This window comes from Saimiri boliviensis, chromosome 10, assembly GCF_048565385.1.
Source record: "Saimiri boliviensis isolate mSaiBol1 chromosome 10, mSaiBol1.pri, whole genome shotgun sequence".
Classification (NCBI taxonomy): domain Eukaryota; kingdom Metazoa; phylum Chordata; class Mammalia; order Primates; family Cebidae; genus Saimiri; species Saimiri boliviensis.
The window spans coordinates 119,208,553-119,227,057 of record NC_133458.1 but is presented as its reverse complement, the minus strand read 5'-3'; the positions used below and the strand labels follow the sequence as shown (position 1 = coordinate 119,227,057).

Sequence of the window (18,505 nt, the reverse complement as noted above, 5' to 3'; positions counted from 1 at the left end):
TCTTGTTGATTCAGGACCCTGGCGGACTTCTGTATTTTCTGTTTTTGGAAGAATCCCTTATGCAGGGCAGTGCAGGGCCCAGGACTGCTCTGATTTGAACTCAGAGGGGGTCTGGATGACTTGCCAAGGTCATAGATCTGGTAAATAGTGGGGCTGGGATTTGAGTCCAGGTTCTGGTGGAACGAGAAAGGGAGAGGCATAGAGCAGGTGGGGTCGGCACCATCCTCAGCTTTCCACAGCCCACTTTTATCTGGCCCTTGCTTTGCCCTCAAGCTGCCAAATTCCAAAAAATCACGGAATGCGCCAAGCTGGGCTTGATAGTTCTTGAACATGAGGCTTCCTGGTTGCCTGTTTAGGAGGACGTCTCCCAGACAAAGTTCAGAAGTCCACAGATGATTGGAGAGCTGCTACCATCTTTTCTTTCTCTCTTTCTCTTTCATGGAGGCCATGTCTAACTTATAAAGAATGCAGAATGAATATTTTGGAGACAAATATTGAAACGATATGTGACCCTACACAGCAACCCACACAGATCCTATTCTTCTGCACCCAGGGCCTGTCTGGCCTGACCTAGCCCAGGGAAAGGCTTCCAGGGAGATGGCACACACCACTGCTCTGGAGGTCTGTCTTCCAGTGAGGCCTGGCAGATGAAGTTCTGGGAGAAGGGAGAGAGGATATATCATCTGGTTTCTGCCTCCGTCATCTCAGGCTTAACTAGATTAGGTAGCACAGTTCTCATAAACTAAGGCTTTAATATAGACAACTTCAAGAAAGTAATTTAACTCTGTGCATTTGATTTGTAAACCTTATAATCTCCAATGCAGTGAGATGAGTCTTATATTGAGGGAAAGTCCCTGTGGCCCTATGATTCATCATACACACACAGGGACACAGAGGAAAAGAGGGAGGGAGGGTGGGGTAGGGGGAGAGGGAGAAACATCAGGCACCAGACTGTGCTGGGCACTCTGTTGAACATCATACCTGGCAGCTGTGGGCTCCTTCTTCATGGGATTCACTATCTAGAGAGGCACAGACAATAAACACTTCTCATCTGGGTAACCTAAAAGCCTTTCCTTAACCCTTCTGTGCCTCAGTTCCATTACTAATAAAAATGGCTTAATAATGGTGCCTCTCTCATTGGGTTGTTGAGAGAATTAGAAAAGGTAATCCATGCACGACATTTAGACTTCTAAGAGCTCAATAAAAGTTGGCCGCTAGTAGTATTAAGGGCAGTCCAGAGTCCTGTGTCAGTACCTAGAAGGGACATCTGTCCCACATGTGGGGCTTTCAAGAAAGGAACCTTGAAGGAAGTCTTATCTAATGTGTGAGTCCTGGAAGGCTAGAAAGAGAGAACCAAGCGCAGAGGGGTAGGGGGAAAATAGTTCCAGCACTGCTAACACTGCATGCAAAATCTCAGGGTCAAATTCATCATATCATGTCCAAAGGAGACCAACAGACACCAAGTATTACAGTTATATATTTTTAGGTAACAGGTAACCCCAAATTTAGTGACTTAAAATGTACTCCACACCAGCAGACCAGTAGCAAGAACTGCTCAGCACCTGGTATGCTGCCTATTCCATGCACATTTAACGTTGGTGAAGTAAGTCAGGGAAAAAGTACAGTAGAACATTTCCCCTTTGACCCTCTGCCAGTCCAAAGGCTTATGGGGGCAGTGGATAAGTAGTCAAACAAAAAATTCTAGCAAAATATGACCAGTAAATACAAAGAGGACAAAATGGTAAATAACACTCATTATTTCATCATTTTGCTTGAATATAGCTCTTTTTATTTATTTATTTTTTACCTTGTCAGCTCCTCTTAGTTTCCTTCTTTCCTTATTATTTATTACTTAAGCTCTAATCCTATGATTTATTTATTCAATGAATGAGTCAAGGGATGCATTTCTCTTCCTGCTGCATTCCAAATGAGAACACATTGTACAGTTAAACTCCTTCTACTAAATTCCCTTCCTTCTATTGTTTTTTTTTTTTTTCCTGGGGTGATTGAAGTACTTTTTCTAGATTCATAAAAGCAAGAAAACAAGGGTATAAACTATCCCTCTCATAGACAGAGATAACCACAAGTCAATTCTTTTGTAAGGTCAGTGAAACACATTCTTTCACAAACAGGAAAAAAAAAAAATCCTCCAAGGTCCAGAAACGAGCAAGAAGAGGTACACATCTTAGAAGCTGACCCTTCTAATACCTTTGATTCTGTAAAAGTTCAGTCATTTCTGAAACAGCCAGACTGCAATTTGTCTGGGATGTGGGTAGTTAACTGGAATTTGACATCAAAAGAAGTCCAAGGTCAAGTTACAGAGGGGAAAGTGGAGAAGACCTCACTGGGGCTACCTACTCACCGGGACTCACCTGGGCTCTTGTTCCCCATTACCATGATCATAAATGATGATCTCATTTTTTTTCTCTCCTCTGTTTCACTTTATACCAAGAGGCTACCCCAAAGCCTTGCCATTTCGCCCCTCTGGGCATACGCTTCTGCTGGCCCCAGGTGACTGCAGCAGCCGTTGGCCAGGGGACCTGCCTCATTACTCTCTTCCTACATGTTTGATAGTGTTTGCCAGAATCTCATAGGTGGCTTATTTAAAGCAAAGATCCTGATTGGGTGGGTTTGTGGTGGGGTCCTAGAATCTCGTGTCGAATAACGCCCTACATGACTGCAATGACTGGCCAAGTATGTAAAACCTAATCTACAGGCTACTGTAGCTACTCAATGCTGTCCTCCACCACAGGGAACCTCCATGTCCCCAACCTCCCCTGACAGCCCTCCTCTCCCCACCGCCTCAACCACCTGGGTCCGCTGAACCTACCCCTTTCCCCTCAGACTTCCAGATCTCATCACAAGCTCTTCCTCCTACACCACTGTCTTGACTGCTCAGTTTCTGCTCATCAGCCAAGAGTCGGCTACATTTGGACTTCCTCTCAGAGCCTCCTCGCCTGCCCTGGCCTTTCTCTGTTAGGTATCCTCTTCTAGGTTGCATGATAGCTTGTGCATACCTAGCTAATTGCACCCAACCTTCTAGCACTAGGGCAGGGGCTGGCAAACTTTTTCTGTAAAGGACTAGACAGTAATTATTTCAGGTTTGTTTGCACGCCCTTTGGTCTCTGTGGTGACTCCTCAGTTCTGCTGTTGTCATAGATAATATGTTCATGAATGGGCATTGCTGTGTTCCAGTGAAACTTAGTTTACGAAAACAGGAAGGGCAGTGTTTGGCCCAAGGGCTGTAGTTTTCTGACTTCTACTTTAGGATCCAACAGACTCAGTTTGTATCTGGGCTCCATATTTAACCTTGGGTCAGTTAGCTAAAGCTAAGTCTCAGTTTCTTTACCTATAGAATACATATAATAACAGAGTCATTTTGTATTGTCTTAGTCCATTTCCTGCTATGTTCTGTATTCTGCTCTATTTCCTCAGTCTATATTCTGCTATAGCAAGATACCTTATAGTGTAATTTATAAACAACAGAAATTTATTGTTCACAGTTCCAGAGGTGGAGAAGTTCAAGATCAAGGTGCTGGCACATTTGGATCTCATGAAGGCCCTTGCTTCGTAAATGGTGCCTTGTTGCTCCATCAGGATGGAGTCCTGATGATTTCATCCCTTTTCATTGGCCCCACCTGTTCATACTAACAGTGGGTATTAGTTCCAACATATGAATTTTGGGGGGACACCAACATTCAGACCATTACAAGTATTAAATAAGATAATGCTAAATATGATACTTGGTATTTGGCAAGCAAAGAGTAATATTTGCTTTATATTATTATTATTATTATTATTATTGTGAGCTTATTTGTTTATCTTTTCAAGTAGACTTTAAATTCTTTGAGGCTAAGCTGGTACTTTTAACTTCCAGAGCCCCAGTTATCCACCTTTATCTATTTCTCTGTCTTTACATAAAAGAACAGTGATAGTTGGGCATGGGGCTGCCTAGCTGGAGATGGCACTTCTCAGTCTCTGTTGCAGCCTGGTATGGCCATGTGACTAAGTTTTGGACAATGAGGTGTGAGAAAGAAGTGATATTTGCCACCATTGTGCCAATTTCTTTCAAGGGATGAGTGTGCCTTCCCTTGGTCTTTTTTATTCCCTCCAGGTGACAGGTGGCAGGAGTAGGGGCAACTATCTCAGACCCCAGGATGGAAGCTGCGTGTTGAGGATGACCTAACTTTCCTCCAGCCTTGCACTGCTTCCCTCTGGATTACTACATGAAAGGGAGACACACTTCTATCTTAAGTCGCCAAATTTGGGACTCTGTGATTGCAGCTGAGCCCATATCCTGCCCTATTAAGAAGAGCGGATGCATCCACTCATTCTTGTTGATTCTCAAATATATGTTACCAACAGGAGCCCATGACCTCTTTGCTGCTTTCTGCTCCACTTTCCTTTGAGCTCTTTAGCAGTCAGGCTTAGTGATGCTATCCTCAGTTTCTGCCTCCGGAATCTTTGGTGTTTGTACTTCGTGCATGCTCTTCTTTATATTCCTCCAGGAACTGTGATTTAGTTCATCACTCTGTGCAAACTCCCAACTATTGCCTTGAGTGGGAAATCCCCATAAAATCATACAGAAGCCAGTCTTGCCCCCTTAGCCATTTGACTAGAGCTGGGCTGGATAATCTCTGCCTACTCCCACTCCTCCTAAGGAGTTGCATGGAAGGAATTAGTTGAAAAAAAAAAAAAATGAACAGTGTATGACAATCAATTCCAACCACCCAACATTATTTTCAAATGATGGCATTTTCTCTTTCCACATCCCAATGAACTTGAGATTCTAGGTGTTTCTCCTGTGATGAGTAATTTCATGAGCTCCATTTGATGGCTAAGGAATGTGGGGGGGGGGGAGTGAAGCAGGTGGCAGATGTAATTGACCAGGGGGCAAGAGATTGTCCTCCAGTTGCAGCGGCAGGCTGCATAGCACAGGCATTGCCTGACTCACGCTGCCTCCCGATATAGAAGTCTTTATTTCATGTGCTGGCAGAGCAGGTACGTGGGCTGAGTAATTATAAATGCTTTTCAGAAGTATGAAGCTTAAAATAATTGCCTCGTGTAGTTTTCGTAACAACTGGTATTTGGCTTTTTACTTCTCTCAGAAGGCAACAGGGCCAGGATGATGGATATCTTCAGAACAATGAGCCTGGGATCACACCCTGCATAGCTGGCAGGTGAGAGACCCAGACTCTCACCTTGAGTAGGGAGAGAAGGGCGTCGAGTTGATCTGAATTCAAGAATGGCCCATCTGGCCTGTTCATGAACAGGGAAAAAGAACGGAAGAACATTCTGTCTCTAGTGGCCTGATTGCTGCTGAAGAGAATTCACCATGGTGAATACAACTCTCTTTTTCTGACAGAATCGATGAGAAGTAACTAGGATTGAGGTTTCTCTCCTCATCACCTAACATCTTTAATCCACTAGCCTGCAAGATGGCTGAGGAGCAGAAGATGTAATTATGTCCAGTTTTACTGAACAATAGCTTTTCTTCATCTTAAATAATAAGGCAGTATAACGCTTAGATATTTCTGGAGTTGACATGAAGGTAACTCAGATAGAATTTCCATATTTTGTATGCATTGCGAAAATCTTCCTCTGTGCTTAAGGGAAGCTTTATGTGCACTGATAAATCCAGAGTGGGAAGCGGGGCGGGTGAGTGAGAGCAGGGTGAGAGCTTTGATATTGCCTGTGCTGTTTGTGGGTTAATAATGAGTAGCCAAACCTGATATACAAAATCATCTCGAAGAGAGAAATGAAGTGCGTATAAGCTTGAGAGATGGGAGCTGCTTTGCTCTCCGGTGAATATGAATTTTCAGCAGCTAGATTAAGGATTCATTTTGTCCTTGACACAGCACGAAATTCAATCTGCGTCTACTTACCCTACAGACAACAGCCTGCCAGGGGTCGTGCTAAGATTTTATAATAGGATAGGCAACAGCCTTAGCTAGCAAAATCAACATTTGGGAAATTGTATTTCAGAATCGCTTCTCTCTCCTCACCCCCCTCCCCCAACCCGTCATGCAATTCTGGTTCAGTGCAATGCAGCATTTAATATTTTGGAAATAATTTTTGAACAGATGGGGGAAGAGGCAGGAGGGCAGCATCCCTTGCTGGCCTCAATGATCTTTCCACCTCCCCTTCTTTTTCAACAAACAACTCAAGCAGTGATTGTTTTTTCCCTTGAAAGAAGAAGAGAAGAAAACCAAAACCAGCATGAAAATGTTTCTGGATTGCTCTTCGTCTTCCTTTGACATCTTTCTAAGTTGAGGTCTTCCTTTTGCCTTGAATAGGTCGATTTGAACCTGACTACGGAGGCTTAGATGTTTCAGAGAGCAGCTCAGGTTGTTTAAGGAGAAAGGGAGCAGACAGGTCAGAATGAGACTCAGAACCCTTTGTTTCTGTGGAACCATGAGAGAGAGTCTTCATACTCTCTTTATTGAACTACAAATATCTTTCCAGATGAACACACTCCTAATCTAATTAGCTGTAAACAGGACTGCTGGGTGCCACACTACTTAAGCAGAGGATGGCGAGAGCAGGAAAGGAGAGAGGCCGCTGCAGGGAGAATGCCCAAGTGGATTCCTTTTCAGCGGACACAACTAGGATGGGCTGATGGACTCACAGACGTGGACTCTGCCTTATAGGGAGACAAAGGCAGAGAAATATCAAGTAGCTCATAGACGTCAGAAGGGTCCATTATAAAACAATGCCCACTTGTTTTTCTACGCCATTTACTGTCCTTGCCAGACAATATGATCAGGTCCTTGGTGCAGCAAAGGAATGGAACGAAACATGTCTGGGTTTCCTGAAGGGTCTTGATTTGTAATATGCATTCCCACCATCACATGCTGAGGGAGACTCCTGCTGGTGTTTGAGGTCTTTAACTGGCACATGAGACAGGCAGTACTTGCAGGGTGCAATGAGACTCTTTCTTTCTTTTCCCAATGCCCACTCAGCTGTGGTGCTCATTCATCCCTTGCCCTGGAAGAAAATCCAGACCAGCCCAATTACGCATGTGCTCATTCTCAGATAATGTACATGCCTCTGGTTATATTCCATTCCATTTCAGAAAAGAAAAATGTTCGGTCCTCACAATTTTAACTTCGTGCTCCCTGTTCACCCTGGGCCTGAGGCTGGCCATCTGTACCCCAGGAAGGGAATGTGGTCCGCTTTCTTTGTCTACTTGACCAGCTTTTCCTTCCCCTTGCTGGCATAGGCTTGCGGTGGAGGGAGACGAAATACAGTTGGGTGTGACTGTCGCTAGCCGAGCAGATGTCCAAAGCTGACTTTCTACAATAAGGGCTGTTGTGGGGGTCTTCAGAGGCGCTGTGGGGAAGAGTGACTCGACCTGCCATGGTGGAATGGGTGCATTCTCTACGCACCGCTAGCTGCTTAAGTTTGCTGCTTCAGCCCTGGTCAGCTGAAAATTATGCCCTGTGAAGTCACCTTGCCCCTGAAGGCCCTCCTCTGCAGGATGTCCAGTGGCCCAGGCTGGCTCTCCTTTCCTGGGACTCATGTCCTTGTTCAGGGCCACACTCTTTCTGTCCTGCTGCCTCGGTCACCACCCTTGCATTCCATATGGGGGTGTCCAATACCAGTTCTCTTAAGCTTGGTCTCTGCAGACCCCTATCCAGTTCTCTTAGTGGCGTCTTCACAGAGCGGAGGAAGCACACATACCTTCTCCCCCAGGGAAAGCTGAGCCCCACTGTCCTCCTGACACCGACCATGCCCAGCCTCAACTCTTCTGGACCTCTGAATTCTGCAACCTGTCACTTATCTGGAGACAAGTGACAGGTTGCAGAACTGGCTTTACTCCCTTCTTTTGCAGGTTCTGTGGACACGGTCTCATTTTTCCCTTGGAAGAAATATTGAGGGTGGGAAGGTGGGAATAATTTGTCCATATTGTCTTGGGGCTTTAGCTAAAATGTAGGTAGAAATAAATAGTCCAATTTTTAACATCCTGTTATAAAAATTATTCCCAATTTCTGACAAGGTAGCCATCATTATTTACACTTTATAGATGAGGAAACTAAAGCTCAGAGTAAAGAAGTAAATGTAGGTGGCTCAGACAGGGTTTGAACCCTAGTCTGTCTGATTCAATGTCCAAGACTATTCTACATGTAAGTTAGGGGCTTGAGATTCTCCACTGGGTGCTGCCATGGCTGTGGAGTCCGCTTGGCATGTGGCTCTCCTACATCAGGCTTGTCTGAGCCCATCCGGTTAATGCTAAGGCTATGGTGTAATTATGATAGTGATCCCTCTTCTCTCAAAGTGTCTAGTTTGGACAATAAATTTTATGCTCACCTTAACTATTAATATTGGGAGCTGGGAGTTCTGGTACAAAGAGACAAGAGGCAGCGGAAGTTTCCTAGCAGGGATGGCTCTCCGAAGGCTGGCTGAGACCCTGTGGGAAGATCTGCAATTGGCAATGAGCTCTAGGCAGTCTCCCCCAGATGCAAGGATGCCAGGGGACAGCCCAGGGTCAACCCCAGCCCAGTGAACCATCTGGCTGGGGGAGGGTGACATCTTGAGGAACCCTCATAAAGTATACAGGATGGGAAGGGTGCATCGTCCACTGTTGATTCCAGACAGCTTCTGAGTTTGTCCATCTTGTTTCTTCCCCACTGTGCTTTTCTAGCTTAGCATACTTTTATTAGAATTATCTAGAATTCTCCTAGCTGGTCTTGCTGCCTGATTTCCCTCTCTCCCTCTCAACCAAATCCTGCCCATGGAAATCACAGTAAATGTTCTAGAATTCAAATATATGCCCTTGTCTCAGTTTAAAGCCCTTCAATAACTCCAGCTTGCCTTCAGGATAAACTCCAGGCCCTTTGAGATCTGCCTCCCATGCACCCCTCTAGGCTCTTGTCTCACTGGCCCACCTGGTGCTGGATGAGCTTCAGTTCAGCTGCACCGAGCTCCTCAGAAGGCTGAACCCTCTTGCTTTCAAGCCTTTGCACGTGCTCCTTCCTCTGCTAGGGCACTCCTTCCTAGGGTGGCTGGGACCCAGTTACCTTCAGCTGTATTCTTCTGTTTTGAACACAGTGTCTCTTCCTTCAGGTAGCCTTTCCTCCAGTTTGCAGGGCACCGTGTGCACATTACAGCACCCATGGCTCTAGAACTGCCATTTGCTCATCTGCATTACCCCACGGGGTCGTAAGCTTTATGGGCACCGGGAATCTTTCCATCCTTTTCCCCATTGACATCAGCCCCATCATGACATCAGCCCCATCACAGGGCTGGGCACATAGTAGACCTGGCTAGCGTTTGTTGAATTGATTGACACATGAAGAGTGCTGTGCTGTTGAGTCTGCAGAGATGTGACTCTAGAATTTTTACCTAAGTTAGAGCTGAGATTTTGTTTACACTTGCTACAAGCACGGAAGGTCAGACAATGGAAACACGAGGTGTCTGAGCTCAACATACCTCGTGGATATTGGCTAAGCCTGGTATTCTTACCTAGTCTGACGCTGCATAAATAAAGAGATTCTGTAGATAATAGTCTTTTAAAAAATGGAAGTTTTTTTTTTCTTTTTTAAAGGAGAATGCTCCATAATAGCAAAAAAAAAACCCAAAAAACAAAAAACAAAAAACGAATCAGTTTAACATCCTGCTGTAGGTGAGTGGTCAGTAGATTATTGCATGGTACCTGAAAAGGACATTATGGAGCAGCAATAAATATGATAAGTATAAAGACAAAGTCATAATGAGGAAAATAATTATGAATTGAGTAGAAGAACTGCCAACTGCAAACGTGCTCATCTTGTAACAGCGTAATTTGTGGATATATAATATACGTATATACATATATATGCGTTAGGGGGCAGAGTGCTGGAAAGAGTGCAAAAATACTGTGAAAAATTTAAGATGGAGTTTTTTAAAATTAGCTCTATTATTGACTTTATAACTTTTTTTTTTAAAAAAAAATGAATATTGAAAGAATATTACAAAACAAACCTGATACTCCAAAATACTAAAGTGACTCTCTCTGGATGGTAGTATTAAGGAGGAAGTTTAATAATTTCCTAATAATGTATAGATTTTCACATTGTTCTCAATCATATTTAACATGTATAATGAGATGAGAACAATAAGGCATATTCACTCTTCCTTCTCCCACTCTGGGCAGTCATGCCTCCTTCCCCGTAATCTTGATTGTGGTAATGCGATTGGCTTTGGCTGTTGGGTTGATGGTAGGCAGAGCACAGATTGCCTTCTTGCTCTTTGACATCACCATGAGAAGATGCTCTGGATAGATTGCCCAGCCAAGAAAAATGAGAGACACATGGCGCACACCTGGGTCCAACCTGAAGCTTGGCGCCAACACCAACATAGCTCACTTGAAAACAGCTGATCCCAGGCCACCCCCGGATGCAAGGTTGAGAAGAAATGATGATTGTTTTAAGTCACTGGAGATTTGGAGTGGTTGGTGGTTATTATTTTGGCAATAACTTGGTGATAAAGCTTCATGTTCAGTTTCAACATCCTAAGCAAAATAATCTCTTATTCTTGTCCCCTCTCCTATTCTTATTAAATGGTGTGTATCCTAGAAGTGGCCAGGCAGGGAGTGGCTGGGCCAATTTTTAGCTTGGAGAGGATTGTTAATCTAGAGAGATTAATAACCCCGGAACACCAGAGGCTTATAACAGGTGACGAAATGATACTAAAACTGTCATTTTGTTCCTCCTATCAATAGCATTATTGCCATATTGATAAGACTCCTGAATCCCATTTAACTGTTATGCCTGATTAGGTTTCTCATCAGCCCATTCTCCCAGGCATTTCTCAAAACAATTTACTGCCACAACGTGGGAGTGGGGAGTAACCCAAACTGAAACCGACAAATGCTGATCGACAGCACTCGGATCAGTTCATCGCTGCAAACAGCAGATGAAATCTTACAATCCAAATTTCACTTGTTAAGTCTCTAGAATGGGGCTGGCTGCTGGGCTGGCGGGAATGATTTTCTCAAAATGTCTGCTGGGTGGGCCCCTCTTTTTCCTGGAGACTTAGCACACTGCAGAGTGAGCCACTGTCCTCCTGGAGAGAGTGTGAGCCCCAGGTTGTAAACAGAGATGCTCCTTTCCTCAAACTCTGAGGCCAGATGCAGGAACAGGGAGGACAAGTACAGGGATTTCAGGCAGACTCATTAACAATCACTACGGCACGGCCAGAGGTGCGTGTCAATCTACTTTGGCTGGCTGGAATTCAACGTACGGGTCCACAACATTTTCACAGCCCTTAGCTCAGTGAAGCACGTGGCTTTTCCTGACGGCGTTACTATCATCATTTACAGTGTCTCTGGTCAAGCGGCTTGTTCAGGATTACACTGCCAGGCAGTGATTCCACCACCTGTTAGCTGTGTGACCTTGGGCAGTCCACTCAACCTCTCTGAGAATCCCTAAAGTGAGGCCAGGTTTTAATAACATTTACCTCAGAGGGCTTTTTCAAAGATTAAATTAAAAATGCATTGGTTTTCCTTAACTGATTTCCTTAGCTATTTGCTGAAAACAAAACCAAAACAAATAGAACAAACACATCTCCAAAATCTCGAATCACAGTGTTTGATACAGACATAATGCAAATTCAATGAAGAAAAATGAGTAAAAAAAAGTTACCTATAATTCCACCATCTACATACAGACCTATACCTTTCCAATTATTTTTTGTTTGCACACAGACACACATATATTCACAAAATTGGTTCATACTATTGTGTAACCTGCTTTTGTTGCTTAACCGATTATCATAAACATATTTCTTGCCAATAAATGTCTATTAACATGTGCATTAACTGTTGCACAAAATTTCGTTGCATGAATGTAGTATATTTTTACATTCCCTATTTTTTTAGTTTCTTTCCTCATTTTTGCTCTTATAAATACCTCTGTGATGAGTATTTCTGTACATATATTCTTGAGCAGATAATTGGTCATTTTAAAAGGTAAATTTGCAGATATGAAATTACTAGTTAAAAATCACAAACATTTTAATGCTGCTTTATACATGCTGCCAAATTCTTTCAGAGAAGTTCCAGTAACTTCATCTCTTGGTGAATTAACATGCCTGTTTCACCATATTTTTGCTAAAACCCAGCCTTCGTCACTTTTAACCTGTGTTTGTTTGATGGATGATAAATGAATCGCATTGTTATCTTAATTTATGTTTGTTACTATTGAAAAGGAGACTGTTTTGTATGTATTGGTGATATTCTTGATCCTTAAAAATTAGTATTTTTCTTATTGCTACGTAGAAACTTTGTTAATTAGAGGATTTAAATTTTGCCTTATATTTTGTAAGTATTGTTCTAGTTTTTCATTTGTCTTTTGTGAATTTTTTGACATTGTATACATTTGAAATTGTATGTAATAATATCTAGTTTTTTTGTGTGTGTGTTTCCTTTTATACTAACATGCTTAGAGAGACTGGAGTATTTCTTAAAATACTTTTTTTTTTTTTTTTTTAGGAAGGCATATGTCTGGTATGTTTTCTGAGTCTTTGAATGAGAATAAGCTTCTGTAGTCCTCCTGTGAGAACAATAGCTTGGCATAGAGCACATCTGACACAAATTTTCCATCTTAAAATTCTGTAGAGAGGCTGTTCCACTGTTTCCTGAAATTTAGTGTTGAGAGATAAGTCTGATGCCAGGTGGATTTTCCCTCCTAGTATGTTCCCTGGTTGTTGGTTTGTTAGGCAGGATGATTCTAAGATTTTTCTTTATCCTTGGAATAAATAAGAAAAAGTAGGAAACACAGAGTCTATTTTATACCCTGGCCTGGCACACAGTGGGGGTTGCGGGCTGAAGACAGATTTCCCCAACTCAAGAAAATACTCTTGCATTACTTACTTAGTCACACCTTCCTCTCTGCCTATGTCTTTTCTTTTCCTGCAGTTTCTTTTTTTTTTTTTAATTGCATTTTAGGTTTTGGGGTACATGTGATGAACATGCAAGATTGTTGCATAGGTACACACATGGCAGTGTGGTTTGCTGCCTTCCGTCCCCTCACCTGTATCTGTCATTTCTCCCCATGCTATCTCTTCCCACCTCCCCACCCCTGCGCCCCTCCCCCATTTCCCCCCAACGGACCCCAGTGTGTAGTGCTCCCCTCCCTGTGACCATGTGTTCTCATTGTTCAACACCCGCCTATGAGTGAGAATATACGGTGTTTGATTTTCTGCTCTTGTGTCAGTTTGCTGAGAATGATGGTTTCCAGGTTCATCCATGTTCCTACAAAGGACGTGAACTCATCGTTTCTGATGGCTGCGTAATATTCCATGGTGTATATGTACCACATTTTCCCTATCCAATCTATCGTCGTTGGGCATTTGGGTTGGTTCCAGGTCTTTGCTATTGTAAACAGTGCTGCAATGAACATTCGTGTGCACGTGTCCTTGTAGTAGAATGATTTATAATCCTTTGGATATATACCCAGTAATGGGATTGCTGGGTCAAATGGGATTTCTATTTTTAGGTCCTTGAGGAATCGCCACACTGTCTTCCACAATGGTTGAATTAATTTACATTCCCACCAACAGTGTAAAAGTGTTCCTATTTCTCCACATCCTCTCCAGCATCTGTTGTTTCCAGATTTTTTAATGATCGCCATTCTAACTGGTGTGAGATGGTATCTCAGTGTGGTTTTGATTTGCATTTCTCTGATGACCAGTGATGATGAGCATTTTTTCATATGTTTGTTGGCCTCCTGTATGTCTTCTTTTGTAAAGTATCTGTTCATATCCTTCGCCCATTTTTGAATGGGCTTGTTTGTTTTTTTCTTGTAGATCTGCTTTAGTTCTTTGTAAATTCTGGATATCAGCCCCTTGTCAGATGGGTAGGCTGCAAAAATTTTTTCCCATTCTGTTGGTTGCCAATTCACTCTACTGACTCTTTCTTTTGCCGTGCAGAAGCTGTGGAGTTTGATTAGGTCCCATTTTTCCTGCAGTTTCTATTCAATTGCCAGGACCTTTCCTGCATGCCTATCTTCCCTCTTGTTTTTCACTTCCAGCCTTTTTCCAGAGTCCCAGGATCTCCTCAGCTGCTTGATCGCTTTGCTTTCCTGTTTTCTGCATCATCCAACTTGCAAGTATTGTACTTTCTGCATCATCCAACTTGCAGTATTGTCGCTGCATTTTTCTATCAGGTGGTTGTTTCACTTTGAGGAAGTCTTCCCTGATTTCTGAGTTCTCCTTTTTAATGTGTGCAATTTCCTCTCAATTACTGTTGAGAACCTGAATTTAACATTTTACAAAATGTCACTCTCTTTCCTTCCATAAACTTTTTTCCAAAGAGCACCGTCATTTGTGTTCTTGAGCAGTTTTTATACATATCCAGATGTGTTCCCTCACTTGCTCATCTTTACAGAGGGAGGTCTATGCTTGCCCATTATGGGGCCTGGAAGAGATTCAATCAGTGTTTGAATTCATATTCAATTTCTTTAACCTAGGAAGAGAAGGTCAAGGAAAAATGATAATTTCTGCAGGCTAATTTCTGGATCAGTTTCAGTTTTCTGGGAGACGGAAGAAGGAAGTGTGTCCACAGGTGGCTGTATGACAGGGCTTCCCCACTGTGCCCACATCCCTTTCTGGAGGGCAGGGGCATCACCCCTTCCCTACTGGACAGGGTGGCTCTTGGGACGAGCCTATTGTGGCAATGTGCCCACATTGTTACACCATTTTTATTGTGTTGGTTGTTAGGGTCATCCAGAAGTAATGCCGCAGAGCTGCTGTTCCCTGTGCACTGTGTCACACCTGGGCAGGGCTTTATGGGTGTGGCATTTATGTACCCGCTGCCTGAGTGTGTGGCATTCAGACTGCCCTTCCCTGCACCCTCCAGCTCCCACCCTTTGCCACACATTCTCCCCAGATGTTTGCACAATTTGAGCGAAAAATAATGGCCCTTCTGATAATGCAGCAAGTGTGTGCGCAGGTGTTGAACTGGGAATATACAGAGTTGTCATTATATGTCTACGTCACATTTAGGAATCATTCATCTGAGTAATTCATGCAAATCTCACTTATAGTGGCCGATGTCTGATATACAGTCAAGAAATGTTGGTTTCCTTCCCCTTTCTTTGCCTTCTCTGAGTCTGTCATTGTTTGCCATTTGCCTTGTGGCCCTATTCTTGCTTTTTATTAAAAAACTCTCCAGGGCAGTCTCATTGCTCTTTGGGAATGGATGGCAGGCTTGTCTGTCTTCTGACACCTTTTGTGGCGCACAGCAGCAGCCATCAGGAGCCGAGCAGCCTGCTCAACCCGGTGCTTCTTGCTTGCTCAGATAAAAAACAAGCTGGGTCAAATGTTATTTCTATTTCTATATCCTTGAGAAATCACCACACTATCTTCCACAATGGTTGAACTAATTTACACTCCCACCAACAGTGTTAAGGCGTTCATGTTTCTCCACATCCTCTCCAGCATCTGTTGTCTCCAGGTTTTTTAATGATTGCCATTCTAACTGGTGTGAGATGGTATCTCAATGTGGTTTTGATTTGCATTTCTCTAATGACCAGTGAAGATGAGCTTTTTTTCCAGCAATCCCATTACTGGGTATATACCCAAAGGATTATAAATCATTCTACTATAAAGACACATGCACAAATGTGGCACATGTACACCATGGAATACTATGCAGTCATAAAAAAGGATGAGTTCATGTCCTTTGCAGGGACATGGATGAAGCTGGAAACCACCATTGTCAGCAAACTGACACAAGAACAGAAAACCAAACACTGCATGTTCTCACTCATAAGTGGATGCTGAATAACGAGAACACATGGACACAGGGAGGGGGACATCACACACCAGGGCCTGTTGGGGGGTGGTGGAGCTAGGGAGGGATAGCAGGGGGTGGGGGAATTGGGAAGGGATAACATTAGAAGAAATACTAATGTATGTGACAGGGGGATGGATACAGCAAACCACCATGGCATGCATATACCTATGTTAACAATCCTGCACGATCCGCACATGTACCCTAGAACTTAAAATTAAAAACAACAACAACAACTGGACGGTCCCCAGAGTGCCTCATCTTGACCTCCATGGGGAAGGCAGCCTGGTGGGCTGTGTCCTTTCTATGTATTCTCCTCCTTCTTGCTCCCCACTGCTGCCTTCAGGGTTCCTGGCAGCAGCTGGGCTGAGGCCGGAGAGGTGAGGAGAAGGAAACTTTTGCCATTTGCCTAGGACTGAAGTGACTGTGGATATGCCTTTTGTGGCAGATTTTGCTGAAGCGGGAAATTTGCACCTGTTTGGAGTTGGCATCACATTTAGAGAGAGCAAGGGCAAACAAAAACAAAGGCCAGCACATCTGGAATGATTACTGCCAAAATTACTCACCAAAGACATCTGTGACGCTGTGATCCATTCAGGAGAGATGTGAAAATGAGCCCCAGCTGAGTCTCCCAGCAAAATGATTCCCCTGGGCTGTGAACCTGGGCAGCACAATTTATTTACATTATTTATGCACTCAAGTAGTTTGGAGCCTCCAGACTGGATAGTTATGAGAGCAGATACCCTAGTGTGTATTCCAGGCACCAAGTGTTATAACAGCAATGCATTACCACTTTTTGCATGTTTGAGAGCGAGGGGCATAGCATTTAGGAGCTGAATGAGACTTCCAGGCCATTGGAGCTGCTAGCTAAGATGTAGAGATGCAGGTGTGTTTGGTGTGCTTCCCAGCTCAGCGTAAAACAACCTGCTGTACAACATCTTGAGTGAATGATGGATGAATAAATGAATCAAAGCTTTATATGAAATCAGAAATATGCCCTAAATTTTGTTTCTGGAAATTACTTTCTTCAAAACACACCAATGTCTGTTACAATTCACTTTAAGAGTCAATGATCTTATGGAGCGATTTTGATTTTTCAAAGACATTGTTGTCTTTTAAAGCCCTTAATCCAGACGGACAAAAGCAGTGGATAGACGATTCTGGACAATTAATGGAAAGGTAGAGATAGAAAGGTCTTCACGCAGCCCTGTATGGTTGGAGGTTCAGAGTCACTTAATCTGACTCTGAGGTCCATCCACACGAATCATTCACCTGTGAACACATTCTTCAAATTCCTTAAGATCCTCAAAGAATTAATTGATGCCTCCCAGAGGCAGAGAGAGGCACCTCCTTTTCCACTTCCAAATGCCTTAAACCATGCAGGAGGATGGCCTAGTCTCACTGCCTGGACCAGGGGTCTCACCCCTCAGAGCATGGAGGGTCCACTGAGAGACTGGGACACAGGGTCTGGGCGGAGTCTGCAGTCTCTGAGCTGGAGGTCTAAGTGTCCTGCCATCTTCAGTACCTAAGATTGATGTTTCTAAAGAAGCAGTTCTTAAGGGGTCAAGTTGGCACATTCATTTACCCCCTGAGAACATTGGCAATGTTTGGAGAAACTTTTCTGCTGGGGGCGCTACTGGCATCTAGTGGATAGAGGTCAGGGATACTGCTAAATATCCTACAATCTGCCACCTCAGTGGCTCCCCAGCCTGGGCTTCATGGCTACCACTACTTGGCCACAAAAATGGGGGCTAAGAAGGCCCAGGACATCCCGGAGGGCACAGGGAAGGTAGTATGTGTGGGGAATCTAAGAGGCTTTGCATTAAGGCTTCCCCTAGATCTGCCTGTATTTCATTCATTGGTTTAATTGTTCGTTCGTTCTTTTATTCTTCCAACAAATATTCCTAGACTGCATAAATATGTAATAAGCCTTTACATTTTCTTTCCCTCTTCCTCCCCTCTGAGGGCTTAAAGACAATTAGGCTTTAAGTTGATAGAATGCAAAGACGATATACTTTTTTTCCATGAAAACTCAGAGCCAACTATAGCTCTGGGTTAGAATTGAAATAGTTGTTCAGAAAATGCCTGTTGAATGAATGAATGAATGAATGAATGAGGTGGTTGTGAAACTGGGGAGAAAAGCATTGCCTAAGCATAAAACAGTGATGTTACCATCAAGTGTTGGCATCACCAGGAGCATATTTTCAGTCATGTGTGGTTGGTGAGGTTTCCCCAATGGAACTGGGGGTGCAGATGTTTGTGCCATCTGGGCACTTAGGGCACAGAGTTTTGCTCAGCTATTTTTGGGAAGCCCTCACAGGTTATAGCCTGGCAGTCTCTCTCAAGTCATTCAGACGTTTGGATATACGTCTTTAGCCTAGTGGACACAGAGACTCATCCCATCAGTAGAAGTCCAGGTGTCTGACCTTGCAGTGTAATTAGAGGAAAATGCAAAAGATTAAAAAAGGTCAGTTATCTCTGCTGCTTGGTTTCTTATCTGGAAAAGTGCTAGATTTCCATTGCTCTTTTATCCATTTTGCAGCCGAATCCTCAAGTAAAAGAGTCAATTAAACAAATTGTTTTGCTTTTTTAATATTTTGCCCCCTTTCATCTTTCTCTGAACCTTTTAGATAGTTTTTTTTTTTTTTTTTTTCTGATCTGTCATGAAAAAAATGTAAGTTGGTCAGCAGAGAGTAAATCCTAGCATCGAGCATGTTCTGACTTAGGTGA

The 18,505-nt window shown here is 43.3% G+C and overlaps 1 protein-coding gene across 3 annotated transcripts in view; it reads right to left on the bottom strand.

The window, feature by feature from the left end:
• Positions 1–18,505, bottom strand: part of AOAH (acyloxyacyl hydrolase) — a 234,654-nt gene that overhangs the window by 78,243 nt on the left and 137,906 nt on the right. For all 3 annotated transcript variants that reach the window (XM_003930743.4, XM_074379815.1, XM_074379816.1), the window contains one exon: positions 16,342–16,436. In XM_003930743.4, coding sequence (XP_003930792.2) covers positions 16,342–16,436 — 95 coding nt within the window. The remainder of the gene's footprint in view (positions 1–16,341; positions 16,437–18,505) is intronic.